The 19,077-nt window shown below is 35.4% G+C and overlaps 1 protein-coding gene across 1 annotated transcript; it reads left to right on the top strand.

The window, feature by feature from the left end:
- Positions 1-15,221: 15,221 nt before the first annotated feature.
- LOC113712175 (probable xyloglucan glycosyltransferase 12) lies at positions 15,222-18,801 on the top strand. Its single transcript, XM_027235469.2, has 5 exons — positions 15,222-16,302; positions 16,434-16,742; positions 16,972-17,262; positions 17,356-17,469; positions 17,604-18,801. The coding sequence occupies exons 1-5, from the start codon at positions 15,517-15,519 to the stop codon at positions 18,228-18,230; spliced, it is 2,127 nt and encodes a 708-aa protein (XP_027091270.1). The 5' UTR covers positions 15,222-15,516; the 3' UTR covers positions 18,231-18,801.
- Positions 18,802-19,077: the final 276 nt, after the last annotated feature.

Below are 19,077 nucleotides of genomic sequence, written 5' to 3'. Positions count from 1 at the left end.
TCAAGAAAAATATAGAGATCTTTTTTGATCCGTGCCCCCCACACACATATACAGATATCTATATGTATATGTGTGTGTATATATGTATGTATATATATATGTATTCCACGTCGTATTTGCTGCAGTTGTTCTAACGTAAAGGGGAAGCGGGATTTGCGGGAAATGGGCGGAAAGAGAAGAGGAGGGAAGGGGAGGTTGGCGTGGCGAAGGACAGGGAATCTGATTGAGCCGGCGGTCGATTTTGACAGCTTCTATCTGTACTATGTACAACTGTCTGGAACGGTTGGAAAGCACCAACCTTGTCCACGTGTCATCATCTGCACCCTTCAAGGTTTCCGAGTTAATAATACCTGGCCTATCCACGTGCGTCATCCACGTTTCATTCCCCGGTTTTTTTTTTTTTTTTTTGGGGTTATCGTCCAATTTAACACTTATAATTTCCCATCCTCGATTGGCACCCCCACTCACTCAATCACCTGCCACAGTCCACCGATTGTTGGAGCTACCACCAAGCCTACGTGGAACAAGAGTTCATGGATTCAAATCTTGCCTTCCACTGCTACCAGCGCTATTATGTGTGATCTGTCATTTTATAGTGGTTTTAAATGGGTGTCGACCGATCATTGGTTTACTAATTTTTTAAAACAAAATTTATAAAAAAAAATATATTATAATAATTTGATATGTACGAGATAATAAAATAATTAAAAAATATATTTACAGAAAACATAAAAAAATTTTAATGAAAACACCACCTAACTCTTCGATTAAATTTGAGTTAACCTCTTTGTTCTTGATCAACTATTTTTCGTTTAAAAAAAATGAGTGGACTTGAGAGTCTCAGATCAGGACAGCATGGTCAACGGGCAAATATATTCCCTACCATCTGATTATTGAGGGCATTCGCTAAATAGTGCTCCTAAGGTTCAAATTTCAAACACTTTGTTCGAATAAAATTTTGACTCTAATTTAATTCATTGGGCAATAATTAGTGATCAGTAGATTGTTATCTTTAGACATTTTAGTGTGTTTTTTTAAAAAAAAAAAAAAAAAAAGAAAGGTCTTTTCACAAAAACACTTTTCTATTCCAGCCACCGCTGCAAGAAAAAAGCTGACTACACGACATTCCACCGCCCACCTCTTCCATTATCCAAAACTGCGGAATTCCACTCTGCTCAAGACTGCTGTTGTTGCCGTTGTCAAAAATTGTCAGAGCTTTGAGGTTTTGATCAAACGGTTCGGTTTTTCTCATTCAATGCATTTGTTACTCCTATTGTATTTGCTGGGCTCTCAATTCACGAGATGTCCAAGTGTATATTGAATACTTCTGCAAGAATGAGAATTCAATAAGGATCACACAATTCTCAATCGGTGCAAGTATTGCAAGTAAATAACCAGCATTTATTTATTATTACTATTATTTTTGTCAACACAGGGGTATCCGGATCAATCTTTATGAAGCCCGACTAATCCCCTGCGACTCAAGTCCAACGCCCCAATCCGATTCAAGCACGATAAGTGCGCGGAGGAATCCAGCATTTAACCATTTACTTTTTAGACTGAAAAGTAGAATATGACACGTTATTGGTTGATCTTTGAAATTAATAATATATTTTGTTTCTAGAAAACCATGAAAATGTTTGTTTGGAATGAAGATTATTTAGATAATTTTGTTTTAGTAATAATACTGTAATGCTTTTTTGGAACGTGATGACGGGCGTGAGATGAAAAATTGCTATGGGGCACTGTCAAATTAAAATTCTTTCCCCTTACATATGAAGTGGATTCACTGCATAAAACTTCACATGGATTAGTTTCTATGCATGTGGCAAGAGCATCATGGAAGCGAATTGATGATGTTAGTTCTTCACCAACTCTATCTTTGTACTACCTTAAGAAAGAAAAGAAGGAACTTGTCGACTTTTCACGTACTTCAAAGAGTAAAGGACAAAAGGAAGTACTGGGAGTTGAGATTAGTGAGAGTGTGCTTTAGAAGGGACTGAGATCAGCAAGTGTCCAGATATAGAAAGATTTCTGTTGGGAAATGTTAGATGTAAGCTCTTAAATTCCACAAATACATATAGGGCTAGAAAGATGAAGAACGTTATACTCCTTTCTTCGAAACCACATTGAGATGACAGCAGCAGCATACTGGGATAATAAATCGTCCACAATTAATCTAAGCTGCGTTGCCATGTTTGTGTCGACCTCGACCACGCCTCTTGATGGACGATTTGTAAACATTTTTATAAATAATTTATAATATCGGGCACATCATGACTTGTGATAGCAACTAGAATTGAATTCACTTGAACTCTTTCTTATAAAAAAAAAGGAAAAAACACCCAATACAATTTACTTCTATATAAACAAGTAGCCCTTTCTCCTTTCTAAAAAAAAAAGAACCTTAATTTTGGCATCTCCATTTTCTTGTTCGCCCTTTCTGTCACTCATCCATCTTACAACTGTGATAACATGGATCTAGAGGCAAATACTAGTGTGTATGGATAGGAGATTATTTGAAATATTATTCGAAATAAATACTATCCACTTTCTAATATGTGATATATATGATATAAAAAAGTTATTGAAAAAATAATAAGTTGATGATGATAATTATGTTTTGTGATACAAGTAAAATATTATTATTTTGGGAGGAAGTAGTGTAAGCGAGAGATATTGGATTCGAAACCTTCCACTTAGACTATTTAAAAAGAAAAAATGTTGTTTCAATTACATAACCACATAACGGTGTATAAAATAGCATGTAGACACAATGACAGCCTTTTGTTCTCAGCTAATTTTCAAGACCTGATTTTATATTTTGATTCTGAAAAAGTTTTTTTTTTTTATTGTGTTCTCAATAGCATATTGCCTTCTATAATTCAAAAACCTATAAATTGTCCTTATGACCAATTGGTCAAACATGAATGTTAAATTTTTGTGCATGTGAGGGGTGAAAGGGCAATCATGCCCTCATACTTTGATAGTTTTGTCCTTGACAAATTATGTCATGATATTTTTTTTCTATAAAGAATTTTGTAATGTTTAGGAAATGATAACACAATTGCAGATGTAAATAATTACAAAAATCAAAGAAACTATTTTTACTATATCAATAGTTAGTTACTTATGATAATTTCTACCATGTAAGTATTTTCCATAACAAAATATTCATACATATTTGAACATCAAAAAGAAAGAAAAGTGAAAGTGAAATACTTCTTATGAATATGTAATTTCAATTTTTTAGTGATGGGAAGACACTCGATCTGACACTTGCCTTGCTCTCGTTAATACTAGAACTAAAATTAAAATCATTAGTACCTCTGTAAATATCATACTAATACAAATTAAACTCCTATACAACTTACATAATGTACTATGTTACTTAGAAACCACCACTTGTATGACATGAATTAGATAAAATTCGAATGATACTGTGTCACGTAAAATAATATACTTTTTTTTAAAGTATTCAATTTTTAGCAATAATTTTTTATCACAATAAATGGAAATTAAGTATTTATATATTTTTCTTTATTTATCCTTCTTAATAATTTTTTTTAATCTTCTGATATCTTCTTGTGAAAAAAAATTTTAACTATTATGAATCATCATAAGAAACTAAAACATTTATTTAGTAAAAATAGTTTGTATGATTTTACTTAAAATGGCCATTTATATCATCATTTTCTACGAACCGTAATAATTTTTTTTCAATAAAAATTTATCTATAAAGGGTAAAACTATCAAATATTATGTATCTACGGACATGAATGTCTTTTCAGAGCTTCTATACATAGAAAAGCCGCCCGTGTGTTTGACTAGTTGTCTGTAGGGGCTAATCTGTGAGTTTTTATATTATAGGGGGTAATCCGCTACTCATCCCATATCACAAGAAGGCAATTTGTAATTAAACCTTTTTTAGAATCAACTTTTACACAATTTGAACCAATTGAGAACAAGGCCTAAATATAGACATTAAAGTGATCGTAAAAAAAAAAAAAAAATTTAGAGCACAAAAGTTAATTTTGATAAAAAGCAAATTTTATTAACAAATTGCTCAAAAATCATCCAACACGAATTGATCTACATCACTATCTGTAAGAGCCCGGTGCAACCCAATGAGTACAAACAATTTCACAATGATGCACAAAGATATATCAAATTTAAGCACAATAAAGAAAACTTAATTAAAGAGAAAAGATAAGAAATGCAAACCAAATATCAATCCAATAGTCTCTTCAATTGATGGCGATGCTAACCAAGATGTACAAGTGAAGGTTCACTCCTTCCTCACCCCAAACACTCTTTGGTTGAGCCAAGGAGTTTTACAACAATTCTAGTTAACCCTCAACAACCTACACTTGAAAGATCACTCACCCAATTAAGAACTATTTTATACAAATGAGGCAACCTTCACCAAGGTTTTACCACTCCAAGTGATAGGTTCACCTTCACCAAGGTTTTCACTTGAGCAACCTCACAACCCAACTTTCCCAACCCCTTATACAACCAACAAAGAATCTTTCTACTCAAAAATCTCACTTGTAAGCTTGTATTTTGTGTTGGCAAAAGTTCCTTGTCTTCTTGTGCTTTGGGGTTTTTATAGAAGGTGAGAAATGGCTCCAAAATGCTCTCCAACGGTCAAATATTAAATGCTGTCAAAACTAGCCGTTGGCCTGTCGGACGTCCGAACCACCTGTCGAGCGTCCGAACCCAGCGTCCAAACCACCTGTCGGACGTTCGAACCCTGCGTCCGAACGTAGTCAGAGAGTCATCAAATTTTTGCGAAATTTCTCGGACGTCCGATGCGATTGATGTGCGTCCGATGCGTGCGTCCATTGATGTTCTTCATCCTTTCGGACGTCCGATAGCTTCCTTTCGGACGTCCCACATGAGTGCCCTGTTTTTGTTTCTTCTTTTGTGCCACAAGAATCTGTTCTAACAAATTGCTCACATAAAAACATTAGCCCAAATCTACATTTTGGTTTGATAATCATCAAAACCAAGGATTGATCGACCAAGGTCAACAATCTCCCCCTTTTTGATGATGACAAACAAAATGAAGATTTCTTTTATCAAATAAGTTCAAATAAAGCTCCCCCTTGGAAAGTGCCAACATACAAAGAAATTTCAATAAATCCTACTCCCCCTTTTGGCATCAATCAAAAACAAACTCCCCCTTTATTTTTCAAATCAAGACCATATTGAATATCAAAATTTTCAATTGTACTTACAACCATATAGCACTTCTTGGATCAAATCATCATGATGTGCCTAAATATGAGAAATTTCATTTGGTACCCTTTCTTTATAGGGTTCTTGGGAGTTAATACGACATGATCTAGGAATCCACATGAATTTCATGTCTTTTCTTATATTTTTCTTTACATAGCAATCATTTTGCATATGTCCAAAATTGCAACAAAAGTTACACATGATAGAAGTATTTTGCACATAGGTGGATTTAATGCAACTAATTTTCTTACTTCTTATCATAGCAAACTTATTTGTGCCTTGAAAAGATTTGCTTTCTTTTGTTTGAGAAAACTTTTGTTTTTCATTTTGGAGAAACTCGTTCAAGTCATTAATTTTTTTCTTTAGCACATTTTGTTCCTCCAACATTTTTTCATAAAACATTGTTTTCTCTTCTAACTTCCTTTTCAAATTATTTTTGCAATCAAAAACACTTTTTTGATTTTTTAAATCATCATTTTCCATTCTCAAACATTTGTTTTCTTGAAACAGTTTGGAGTTTTCTTCCAACAAATCATTTATTTTTGTTTTCAAATCTTTATTTTTAGCATAAGATTTTCTCAAACTTTTATGCATTTTAATCATAAGAATTTTCACATCATTATTTTCATTATCTTCATCACAAGAAAAGTGATAAGAACTTACCTCATCTTCTCCAACGGCCATTAGTGCCATTTGGGCCAACTCTTCTTTTTCTCTTTTTGAATTGCATTCATCCCATGTAATTTTGCAATCTCCTCTTGAGCATCTCTTGTTGAAGATCTTCTTGAAACTTTTAATGTGAGAAGTTATATCATTGTCCACTTCCATGATTTCATTACCCATGAAGGATGGGTTATCCCCCACTTGAGATGCTTTAAAAGCTACGCCTCTCTTATACATTTTTGCATTTTCTTCCTCTTGCACTTTGAATTTCAGCTTTAATTCATAAGAGGTTAGGGTATCCACAAGAGATTCAATGGACATAGAATTTAAATCCTTTGCCTCTTCTATAGCATTTATTTTGTTTTCCCAATCTTTTGGCAAGACATTCAAAATCTTTCTATTTTTCTCACCCAAAGAATATTCTTTTCCAAGCAATTTAAGATCTTGAATAATGTCACAAAATCTACTACACATCTTATCAACATTTTCAAGAGGATGCATTTTGAAAAATTCATATTGAGAAACAAGCAAAGATTTCTTTTGTTCTTTAATATCTTGGTTACCTTCATGAAATACACACAATTTATCCCAAATATCTTTAGCTGATTTACAACCTTTAATCCTGCTAGATTCATTTACATCTAATGCATTGTACAATATACACATGGCCTTGGCATTCAAAGAAAGGTATCTCTTGTCTTTTTCATTCAATTCTTGTCTAGTCTTTAATCTACTCAAATTGGTGGTGGAGTCAACTATTCTAGTTTCATAAGGACCATCTTCTACCACATACCATAATTCAATATAAACGGATTGTAAGAAAATCATCATTCTTTGTTTCCACATGCTAAAATGAGAACCATTAAACATAGGTGGTCTATCAATAGATTGCCCTTCTAAAAAAGAAACTTTTATGGTTGCCATGATCTTTACTCTAAGCGGTTAAGCTTGATCAAAAGAGACCAAGCTCTGATACCAATTGTAAGAGCCCGGTGCAACCCAATGAGTACAAACAATTTCACAATGATGCACAAAGATATATCAAATTTAAGCACAATAAAGAAAACTTAATTAAAGAGAAAAGATAAGAAATGCAAACCAAATATCAATCCAATAGTCTCTTCAATTGATGGCGATGCTAACCAAGATGTACAAGTGAAGGTTCACTCCTTCCTCACCCCAAACACTCTTTGGTTGAGCCAAGGAGTTTTACAACAATTCTAGTTAACCCTCAACAACCTACACTTGAAAGATCACTCACCCAATTAAGAACTATTTTATACAAATGAGGCAACCTTCACCAAGGTTTTACCACTCCAAGTGATAGGTTCACCTTCACCAAGATTTTCACTTGAGCAACCTCACAACCCAACTTTCCCAACCCCTTATACAACCAACAAAGAATCTTTCTACTCAAAAATCTCACTTGTAAGCTTGTATTTTGTGTTGGCAAAAGTTCCTTGTCTTCTTGTGCTTTGGGGTTTTTATAGAAGGTGAGAAATGGCTCCAAAATGCTCTCCAACGGTCAAATATTAAATGCTGTCAAAACTAGCCGTTGGCCTGTCGGACGTCCGAACCACCTGTCGAGCGTCCGAACCCAGCGTCCAAACCACCTGTCGGACGTCCGAACCCTGCGTCCGAACGTAGTCAGAGAGTCATCAAATTTTTGCGAAATTTCTCGGACGTCCGATGCGATTGATGTGCGTCCGATGCGTGCGTCCATTGATGTTCTTCATCCTTTCGGACGTCCGATAGCTTCCTTTCGGACGTCCCACATGAGTGCCCTGTTTTTGTTTCTTCTTTTGTGCCACAAGAATCTGTTCTAACAAATTGCTCACATAAAAACATTAGCCCAAATCTACATTTTGGTTTGATAATCATCAAAACCAAGGATTGATCGACCAAGGTCAACACTATCCTAATAACATATTAAACATGCATTAGAAATTACAGATTTACAGTTTAACAAATACAATAGATCATACGTCAATTGAATTTCAAATCAATCTCAATTGAATCATAAATTGTACTATATTGCAATTGGTCTGCCAATTGAAGAGTCCATTGATTGCCCAAAGTAAACTTACACAAACATCTCATTAACGCTTAACAAAGGCAACATCACAATAGAAATTGGAAATCAAAATCAAAGTTTTGCGCGAAAATTCTTCATACAACAGTCCCTAAATTTGAGTGGGCTGCCTAGAATGGACATGTGTTGTCACAAAATTGACTGGGCATCGCCATTACAAGACAGCAAACTGCACTCGTGGAAAGATCCAATAAATCACTTGGTTTTAATGCTGAGGTACTTTTTTTTTTTTCCCAATTTTTTTGGTTTAAAGTAGATAGATGTTATGTTAAAAGCTGATTGGGTGAGTGGTTAGTAGTATTCATTTTCGGATCTTAACTTTTATACCTTATCCTCTACCTCTAGGCTTTTTAAGAGTTTTGCATCCTTGATTTTCCCAAATTGGACATTGCGATATGCGCCCCATTCCGACTAGAAATTTGTCGGTGACTGGGAAAAGAGATGAGGCTATTATCGACCATTCAGCTGTCCTCTAATCATTAAATGAATTTTTCGAATTCAAACTCTATCATCCAAACCTTATAAGAGTCATGGGTTTGGATAAAGTTTGATTTTTCTATGATTCATATTCAAATCTATATCAAACTCGATCTATAAAATCATGTATATAATAGCAAATAACATATATATATATATATTTTAGTAAATTTTTAAAATAATTGTATATGTTATGGTTATTGAATTGAATACAATAAGATTTTATGATTATTTTTTTCCATCTAATCATAATTGTCATTGTAATTGGTACAAAAATTTTCAAGAAAATCAGAAAAAGTAAAGGCAAACAAACGAAAGATTGAACGTGGAAACAATTGAAAATTTGAAAATAAATAGAAGTGGTCGATAATAGTTCTTTTTTTTTTTTGAGTTCATAATATTGCATTCAACTTCTTGAATATTAATTCTATTATTTGAAAATAAAAATTGGATATTATTTACATTATTTTTTGACTCTATGTATTTTAAATATATTTTTATTTTAGTATGTTTAGAAAAATATAATGGATATTCATTGGATCCCTAAATCCATGAGAGTTTGGGTCTGGATCTGGATTGCATTCAACTTCATAGTAGTTCTTTTTGGGTCTAAATCTAGGTCTAATTAAAATTAATTAGATGGATTTGAATCAAATGAATCCAATCCACGTCCCACCCATTGACATATCTAATTAAAAATTATATTTTTAATGCAAGTAAGATATTACTGTTTTGAAAGACGGGAAGGGATGGATTGGACAATATAGGAGAAGGGAGTATAAGGGCCTCTCACTTACACTGTAAATGAAAGGATATTACTGTTTCGATTACACAAACATATAAATGGTGCATAGAGAAAGATAAAGACACCATGACGAGAACCTGCTCTCAACTAATTTTCAAGACTTGGTTTTAGATTTTGATTTCGAAAAAATTATTTTATTGTGTTCTTAACTGCTTTTCATAATTTGATTTAAAATTTTTTTGACCCTAAAAAACTGAAGATTAGAAACATCTATTTTCGTATTTTTATTTTGATTGTTTAAAATCAACTTTTACACAAATCGAAGCAATTGAGAACAAGGCCTACAGACATTATCGTAAAAAAAAAAAGAGAATTTAGAGCATAAAAAGTTATAATCCACACCTTATTTTATCAAATGAGTTTCAAATCAATCTCAATTGAATCATATATCGTACTGTGCCAAATGACGAGAGCCCCTACTCGTGATAACACGCTTTTGCTAACCTCTTGCAAACGTTGACCCATTCATTGGTTTCCAAAGTCAACTTACACAAACTTCTGATCGCCGGTGATTTGACAAAGGGGAAGGGTCTTGTTTGAATTATAATTTTTTATTTTATTTTTTTCATGAACATATTTTTATGTCATACATATCAAATTAATATACTATACTGTTTTAAAAACTCTTAAAAATAATAATTCAAACAGGAAGTTTTGGTGAAAATTCTCCATACAATGTTCGTTATAATTTGAGTGCGCAGCCAATCAAGCTGCCTGGAAGGGACATGTGTTGTTGCAAAATTGACTACGCATCTCCATTGCACGACAGCAAACTACACTCGTGGAAAGTTCCAATAAATGGTCAAAATCTAGGTAAATCGAGTTTAAAAAAATTCGATAGCACAGATTATGCAACCACTGGGCCTTTGGCACAGTGGCAACCACCTACTTGGTGGGGTGGGAGGTCTCCCATCAAAAATATCACATTTCAATGGCTTGTCTTAAAAAAATTCAGACGGGTGTGCTGTGCACCCGTCTGATCCAGTGGTGGTTCAGTCCTCTCCAACTTATCCCTGAGCCTCCTTAGACCCGCCCCCTTTCCCTTAGTATAGGATAGATTAGATTTATCGTCTCCGGCAAAAAAAAAAAATAGCACAGATGATGCCACGTCACATAATGAGATAGTATTACACAATTTATGTTTTTACATCTTTGAAAACCGGGTGTATCCAAGTATGAGTCCCCATATTTGACCCCAAAAAAAAAGTATGAGCCCTAATAAATTACTAGGTTTTAATGATGGATAGGTTTTTTTAAAGAAAAATTTTATATGCTTGAATTACACATTATTTTCACCTTATTTACACATACTAATTTACTTGCATCATTAATATATATTTCAATCACTTTTTTATCTCTCATACATCACATAAAAAAAAAACTACATATTTTTTCACAAAATTATCTCTAATAATTTACTATCCAAACAGATGTTATGTTCAAAGCTGATTGGGTGAGTGGTCAGTATTCATTTTCAGTTCTTAATAATTTAACCTTATCCTCTAGGCCATTTTCAGTTTTCCCAAATTGGACATTGCGATATACGCCCCATTCTGACTAGAAATTTGTCGGTGATTGGGATAAGAGATGAGGCTATTATCGACCATTCAGCTGCATCTAATCATTAATTGAATTTGTCGTGGGAGACGGGAAAAGCGCACAGACCCACAGCTTGCACCCTGTCTGACACGTATACAATCTTCTAAGACCTTTTTTGGGTCAATTTAAACCAACTCTCCGAGTATTTATTCCTTTTGCTCACTAATTAAATCCTCTAATTACTTTTTTATTTGATCCGAGTGCTCGTGGATAGAGTATTATTTGAGATATTATTTAAAATAATTATTTTAGTACTTTTTATAATATAATATATATGAGATAAAAATATGATTAAAAATATAAAAAAATGAGTTGAAAATATATTTATGATACAAATGAAATATTATTTGGGATAACTCAGCTATTTTTTATTGACAGTTTCATTTTTTTGGGTACAAAATTCAGATTCATTTGTCAAATAGAATGAAAACTCTTTGCAACCAAATTCGAGATGCTTAATCCACTGCCAATGGAATTTCTACTTACTAACAATTATTTTGTAATTTTCTCTTTGAAGTGGGAGAGGAGATAATTTTTTATGTTCTTTTTTATTTATTACGTATGTAGAGGAGGAGTATTTATTAATAAAAAAAAAGTTCATAATTTATCAGCAGGAGAAGTATTTGTTAGTTAAATAGCTCCTTTAAGTACTTCCCTGGAACTTCCTATAAGTCATAAATGGAACTAGAAAATTTACTCGTTAAGATGTATTTCAGGTGTTAAACTTTTAGAAATATAAGATTAATTAATAAAATATATAAATGTACTGAAATTAATTATGAAAAGTGTATAAATACAGGAAAAAGTAATAATTATTAGTATATGTATATACATGATAGATTTGATAGAATGTAAATGTGTTAACGAATGCTCATAGAAAAATTCTAATTCAAATGATTGATTTTGATTAGTGTCTTAAATAGATTGAATAAGTTCTTTCCAGCAAAGAACATATTCAAACTTCCTTTCTTGAGTGTCTCAAGCGGGGAAAAAGGGATTTTTTTAATAGGCACTCGTTAATGTATTTAAAATTCATTTCATCTATCACATATATACACGCGCAAATCCTTTCTTGTATTTGTATACTTTTTCTATTTAATCTTATTTATCATGTCTTTTATTTATTTGTTTTTCCTATTTGATCCCAAGTCTTAAAAAAATATAATATTTGAAATATATTTCAACGAGTATTCATGAATACCATTCATTCCATTAGACAGACGAAAAGAAAAGAAAAGAAAAGAAAAGAAAAACCATTCATTCCTTTCTTAGATACACTATGAGCAACAAACTGGTAAGCTGGAATATGCGTTATCGGTATTCTGCACAGCTGTGGTCAAAGCATGTTTCCATTTCGTTCATAACTCGCTTTATTCCTCGATGCCCAATTGTGAAAGTACTCTTCTCGTTTTGGACGTTGGGGGGAGACGGCTTTAACAGCAAAAAGACGTGGAAAAATGGCCTCCATTTCTGATTTGTTCTCAAGCAACTTTTTCAATTCTTTGGATACCCAATTGAATTAGAGATGACATAAACATAGCTGACCATTACACAAATCTATTTGTGTACGGCCTATACCTTTTTCTCATTTGACAGCAAAATTGCCATGCCATAATGAGTTCATACCCAATACAAGTAGCAGTAGCGAATGCTCGTATAACAGGTTATCTCGTTTACTAAGCGACAAGTTTTAATTTGTGTGGCGTCTTTGGCGAAGCGCAAATGGCGCAGTCCAGTCAAAAACACCAGCCAACGCGCCTGCTCTTTAGCAATTAGCACCTAGCAACTAGCATATGACCAAAAAACCACCTGCCTTTGGCCCGGTGGTCACCGCCTAGTTTGGTGAGGTAAACCTTGTCTCCTACAAAAAATGTCACATTTAAGTGATTTGTTTCAAAAAATTCATGAGAGTGGCCACCACCTAGCTTGGTGAGGCAAATCTTGCCTCCTACCAAAAATGCCTCATTTAAGTGGTTTGTTTCAAAAAATTCAGGAGAGTGTGTTGTGCACCTATTTGATCCGGTGGTGGTTCAGTCCCCTCCGAATTATTTCTGGACCTCCTTAGATCCGTCCCCTCCCCCCCTTAGTGTAGAATAGATTAGGTTATACTACTGTTGTCGTCTCTGAAAAAAAAAACATATGATCAAAAGGAAAAACAAAATACTTAGAGGACTGTTTGGACTTTGTCTTTATTTATTATAGGAGAGGTGAGAAATTTTATTATGGTGTGAAGCAAGTACATATCAGGTTTGAAGCAAGTACGTAGCAAGCCAGTAACTGGTCTTTGACTAATTTGTAACACTGACAATTAGACAAATAAGGATCTCACATATCTTATTTGGATTGTATTTGATGTGGAGTTAATAGATTTCACAATAATCTCATTTGAAACATTTTCATTAGTCAGAGACCAACTATTAGACTTTCCGAGTAATTAGTTCAGGATAAAATTTACCGAGAAGAAAAAATTATTGAGTTTTTTTTCAATGTAAGTAAAAGATTTTGAGCTCGGGATGAAAATATTATTGAAAAGATAAAAAATTAATTAAAAATTATAATTATGACACAAACAAAATAATATTTGAGAAAAAAATCACTATCCAAATCCCCAGTTGAATAGATATCCTTACATTAAGTTAGTGACAAAACCTTGTACCCTGGTCGACCTGGTCAGCAGAAGACTGCCAGGAATTTCTCCCATCTCAAAATCTCGAAAGTGCATAAAAAGGAAGGCAAAAATTGTTACGTTCTTTGTAAATATATTTTTTAATCACCTTTTTATCTCACATATACCAAATTGCTACAGTAATTTTTCTACAAAAAATCTAGAAAAATATAATCCAAACATGACCTAAATTAAAAGACCCTAAAGGCTAAAGGGTTTTTTGACAAAAAAGAAAAAGACCCTAAAGGGTGTAAACTGTAAATGGAATATAAGCTAAAAGCCCAACTTCCGTTTAAAATGGAACATAAAAATAAGAAAAAGCTTACAACAATATTCTGTTTCCCTTTTTCTTCGTATAAACATTTTACAGCACATGTGCTCAGATGGGTTCTTAATCAAATCCTCTGCATTGTTGCCGTGTCTGAGAAAAGAAGGAAATACTTGCAATTTTAAGGCCATCCATATTCAGAAAAAAGGTAACCACTTGTGATCCATTATTGCAATTGCCCTTCATTGATTTCATGTGTACACAGAAATAATCAACCAACCCCGGAAGGGGAAGAAGAAGAAGGTGGATTGAAGTTTCATGTGTTCCTTAATTTTTGGAATTTACTTTATGCTAAAAATCCTTGGTCAATTCTTCCATATCTTGTGTTCCCATGCTAAATATGTCACATGTCTATATTTGTTAATGTTAACAAATCCTTGCATTGCTCTCTTTGTTCTTTCCTTGTTAAATTACCTCTGTAAAATTATTGTCATGCAGGTCAAAGCATCCCTTAATTCCATTTTCTTCTCCTTCTTCCTTTCCAGGATTCTGTCGGAGGTCTAGGGCATCCCCGTTATACATGTATATTTTTCTGTATATACAACTGAGATAAAAAAAAAAATACACAAGAAAAAAAGGTAGCGGGTGGAAGAAGGAAAAAGAAAACCATTCAAGAAAAACGAGTGCCCACAAGTTTTTGTCGGAGCGCTTTGTTTCTTTTGTCCCTTTTAACTGATCTCTTTTGTTTTCGTTATTGGAATTCTTCTTTTGATTGACCCTTCAAATCCCTTAATTCTTTTTCCCCAATACCTTTTTAAACCCCCCCAAAAAAAAAAAAGTAACCAAATTTCTGGTGATTTTGTTGACTGTGAAAGTGAAAACGGGCCGTCGAGTAGGGTTAGAAACGGAGAGGTGGTGGTGGTGATATTTGGAATTGACCCAGAAAGAACGTGCTATCAATTTTGCGTTGGTTGCTTTTTTTTTTTTTTGGGGTTTTGATATTTGTTTCTCCTCTCTTTAGAGGGCTGGAATCAAAATCAAAGACGTGTTGAGCTGTTACCATATGCTTTCTCTCTGTCCGTCTCTCACAACATCCTTTTCAATCTCTCTCTCTCTATCCCCCTCTCTCCCCGTTTGGTCATTTACACAATTTGTTTGTGAAGTATTTCAATTTGCAAGCTGTAATTGATCGTGGAGTTGGCTCATTTGTACTATTCGTCCATCCCTCCCTCCCAGTCATAACCTGCCCGCTAAACCCCCCACCCCCTCCCCCACCCCTCCTCAACCCCATAAACCCGCTCAACACACCCCCTCTCCCTCCGTCTCATCTGTTCTTGAAGCTCCACATTTTTCAAGTCTCTCATCCCAACCCATTATAAGCATCATCATCTAAATGCCCCTTTGTTTTAGAGACGCCTAGCTGCTTCCACTCAGCCCACGCGTCCCTCCCTTCTCTTCTTTTTTTTTTGCTTGTTCTTCATTGTCCCTTTTCAAAATGGGAAAGTCTAGTGGCAGCGACTGCTAGCAAACAACAACACTTCCCACGCTCAGCTTGGAAGAAGGAAAAAAAAAATCCCACTTCGAAGTTTAGTCGTCTTAAGCTGTTCTTTAGACCTCTATTTAGAGGCCTGATTTCCATTAAAGTTGCAATCTTTATCAACAAAGTTTGAATCTTTGAGGTGAAAGTTTCCATCAGCCCAACGATGGCACCATCATTTGACTGGTGGGGAAAGGAAAGCCACAGAGGAACACCTGTTGTGGTGAAAATGGAGAATCCTAATAACTGGTCCATGGTGGAGCTAGAAGGTCCATCTGAGGATGATTTTCTTTACCCTGAAGATGATGATTTATCTTCAATGCGCCAGCAGAGGAGGCTGGAAAAGGGCGGTAGGAACAAGAATGCAAAGCAGCTAACTTGGGTCCTGCTGCTTAAAGCCCACAAGGCAGCTGGTTGTTTAACATCCATAGCTTCGGCATTGGTCAGCCTTGCTTCCGTCGTCCGCCGCCGCGTTGCCTCCGGCCGGACTGACACCACCGACACTATAGCATCCGAGAATCCCAGAGTTAAATCAAGGTTTTACACTTGTATAAAGGTTTTTCTTTGGTTATCTATACTTCTACTCGGGTTTGAGATGGCTGCTTATGCTAAAGGTTGGCACTTTGGTGCGCCAGATCTTCAATTACAGTATCTATATACATTGACCAACCCGTTATCTGTTAAGGATCTATTTGATTCAATTTACTCGAAGTGGGTGTTGATTAGGGTGGACTATTTAGCCCCCCCTCTCCAGCTGTTGACAAATGCCTGTATACTGCTCTTCCTTATCCAGAGTGTGGATAGGTTAGTGCTTTGTTTGGGGTGTCTGTGGATCCGTTTAAAAGGGATCAAACCAACTGCCAAAGAGGACTCTGTGGATCTGGAGTCTGGTGATGGTGGTGGCTACTTTCCCATGGTTTTAGTTCAGATCCCCATGTGCAATGAGAAGGAGGTAAATTGTTACGTATTTGAAAATTCACTTGATTTTTTTCCCGTTCCGTCGGTGATTAATGGGTTTTTACTGTTTGTCTTAGTGGGAGAATTTCTAATGTTGGGGTTGATATTTTTTGGTGATTGTAATAGGTTTATCAACAATCTATTGCTGCTGTATGCAACTTGGACTGGCCTAAGTCGAAAATTTTGATCCAAATTCTTGATGATTCGGATGATCCGATGACGGTGTCCTTAATTAAGGAAGAGGTGCAGAAGTGGCAGCAAGAAGGTGCTAACATTGTTTACAGGCATAGAGTAATTAGGGAAGGGTACAAGGCTGGCAATCTCAAGTCTGCAATGAATTGCAGCTATGTTAAAGATTATGAATTTGTTGCTATTTTTGATGCCGATTTCCAGCCGTACCCGGATTTTCTTAAAAGAACGGTGCCCCATTTCAAGGTATCCAGCATCACTTTCTGTATTAAGTTATGGTTGTTTTTTTCTGAGTTAAATTAGACTGCAAAGGGAATTTTATTTTTAGTTGATTACATAAGCAGCGTATTTATGTGTCCCCTCCTGTTATCCACCTTTTGTTTGTTTGCGAGCGTCAAGATACATGCAAATATGTAGCCAGTTATTGGATTTTATCGACATTTCCAACATTTCCTTGTTTTATGTTCAATTGTAGGATAATGAGGAACTAGGGTTGGTTCAGGCAAGGTGGTCTTTTGTAAACAAGGATGAAAATCTGCTTACGAGGCTGCAGAACGTTAATTTGGCTTTTCATTTTGAAGTGGAGCAGCAGGTTAATGGAATTTTCCTAAATTTCTTTGGGTTTAATGGCACTGCTGGTGTATGGAGGATTAAGGCATTGGAAGAATCAGGTGGGTGGTTGGAGAGGACTACCGTGGAGGACATGGACATTGCCGTCCGAGCTCATCTCCATGGGTGGAAATTTATCTTCCTTAATGATGTTGAGGTATTGTACTACTACTAGCTAATTAATTCTCAGACGTGCTAAGTATGCATTTGTTTGTGAACTAAACAGAGTTTTTTTCTGTGAAATTCTCAGTGCCAGTGTGAGCTACCGGAGTCTTATGAAGCTTATAGGAAACAGCAGCATAGATGGCATTCTGGTCCCATGCAGCTGTTTCGTCTCTGCTTGCCAGATGTCATTAAAGCTAAGGTATTTCCTTTTTATCTGCTTGTGAAACTTTTAGTTTTCTGTTTGTATTGTATCCTGCTCAACTAAGCCGAATAACTGACTTGGACTTGGCTTGCTGACTGACACTCATCTTCTTATAATTTGGGATGGTGCAGATAAGCTTTTGGAAGAAATTCAACATGATTTTCCTCTTCTTCCTTCTGAGAAAGTTGATACTTCCATTTTATTCATTCACCTTGTTCTGTATTATTCTCCCCATGACAATGTTCATACCGGAGGCTACACTTCCATCGTGGGTTGTCTGTTACGTCCCAGCCACCATGTCATTTCTCAATATACTTCCAGCTCCAAAGTCATTCCCTTTCATTGTACCGTATCTTCTGTTTGAGAATACTATGTCCGTTACCAAGTTTAATGCAATGATCTCCGGGCTATTCCAACTTGGAAGTGCATATGAATGGGTTGTTACCAAGAAATCGGGACGATCGTCTGAGGGAGATCTCGTCTCTTTGGTTGAGAAAGAGTCAAAGCACCAAAGGGGAGCATCGGTGCCTGATTTAGATGAAATGAGAGAGGAAATTAAACAGCAAGAGCAGAAGGCTCGGAAGAAGAAGAAGCACAACAGAATATATACAAAAGAACTGGCGTTAGCCTTTCTTCTTTTGACAGCTTCAGTGAGGAGTCTATTGTCAGCCCAGGGCATCCATTTCTACTTCCTGCTCTTCCAGGGGGTGTCATTTCTCCTAGTTGGATTGGACTTGATAGGGGAGCAGGTTGACTAGATGAAATGCTTCAAATAAATCCAGTATGAAATCAATCAACCATTACCGGATGCTGAAGTTAGTTGATCATGGAAATAGAAGATGTGTTGGGCAGTTTGCTGCATGAGAATGGTGCCGCTTGTCTTTCCTCGACCAGTGGGAGCCTGATGTCAAATGGGCACTCGTTAAGAGCAAGTTTCTGCTAGAAAACCGATAGAAGTGATCGCCCTGAATAGGAGGGGAAGCCATTACGAAAATGGTGATGTTCATGACTAGAGCTTAGGTTTTGTTTTTCAGTTCTATCATTTGTGTTTTTGGATTCTTTTGTTTCTTGGTATATTCTTTTGTAAGAAGAATTCGTCCAAAAAAAAAAATATCAAACACGAAATTTAGTCGAGAGTCAAAATAGTGAGCAGTGCATTCTGTGTCTTGTTACATAATAATGTTCATGCACTATATTTAGAAATCCGAAAGGATGAGGCGGGAATATACTTCCCGGATAAGGATTTTAGTTTTCAGGCAAATGCCCTGTGGAATTCTTCTTGTATATGTTGGATTAAAATTACATGCCTTGTGAAGGTTCTTTTTCTTACTACGGCGGCATCTTCTCGCTCTCTCTGCCACTTTACTTTCAAAGTTGAACTTCCTTCATGGCCCTTGTACTTTTCAACAGCAGACTCCAAATCTGTTTGATCAACAAGTTGTATTCTTGGAATCTCTGGTCTGGAGAAATATAGGAAATGAGCATGGATCCATTCTCTTAGACTGTAAATCTTTTGTTCTGATACAGGCATACAGACATGATGATAAGTGGGGAGTGGCATGCATTTAAGTTTGAGTAATTATGATCTAACCTCCTCATTCAAGT

Source organism: Coffea arabica, chromosome 10e (assembly GCF_036785885.1).
Source record: "Coffea arabica cultivar ET-39 chromosome 10e, Coffea Arabica ET-39 HiFi, whole genome shotgun sequence".
Taxonomy (NCBI): Eukaryota; Viridiplantae; Streptophyta; class Magnoliopsida; order Gentianales; family Rubiaceae; genus Coffea; species Coffea arabica.
This window is presented reverse-complemented; position numbering and strand designations above follow the sequence as displayed.

Coding starts and splice junctions, on each gene's coding strand:
- LOC113712175 (XM_027235469.2), top strand. CDS start 15,517: ATGGCACCATCATTTGACTGGTGGGGAAAGGAAAGCCACAGAGGAACA. Junction 16,303..16,433: donor CCATGTGCAATGAGAAGGAG/GTAAATTGTTAC, acceptor TGATTGTAATAG/GTTTATCAACAATCTATTGC. Junction 17,470..17,603: donor CAGATGTCATTAAAGCTAAG/GTATTTCCTTTT, acceptor GGGATGGTGCAG/ATAAGCTTTTGGAAGAAATT.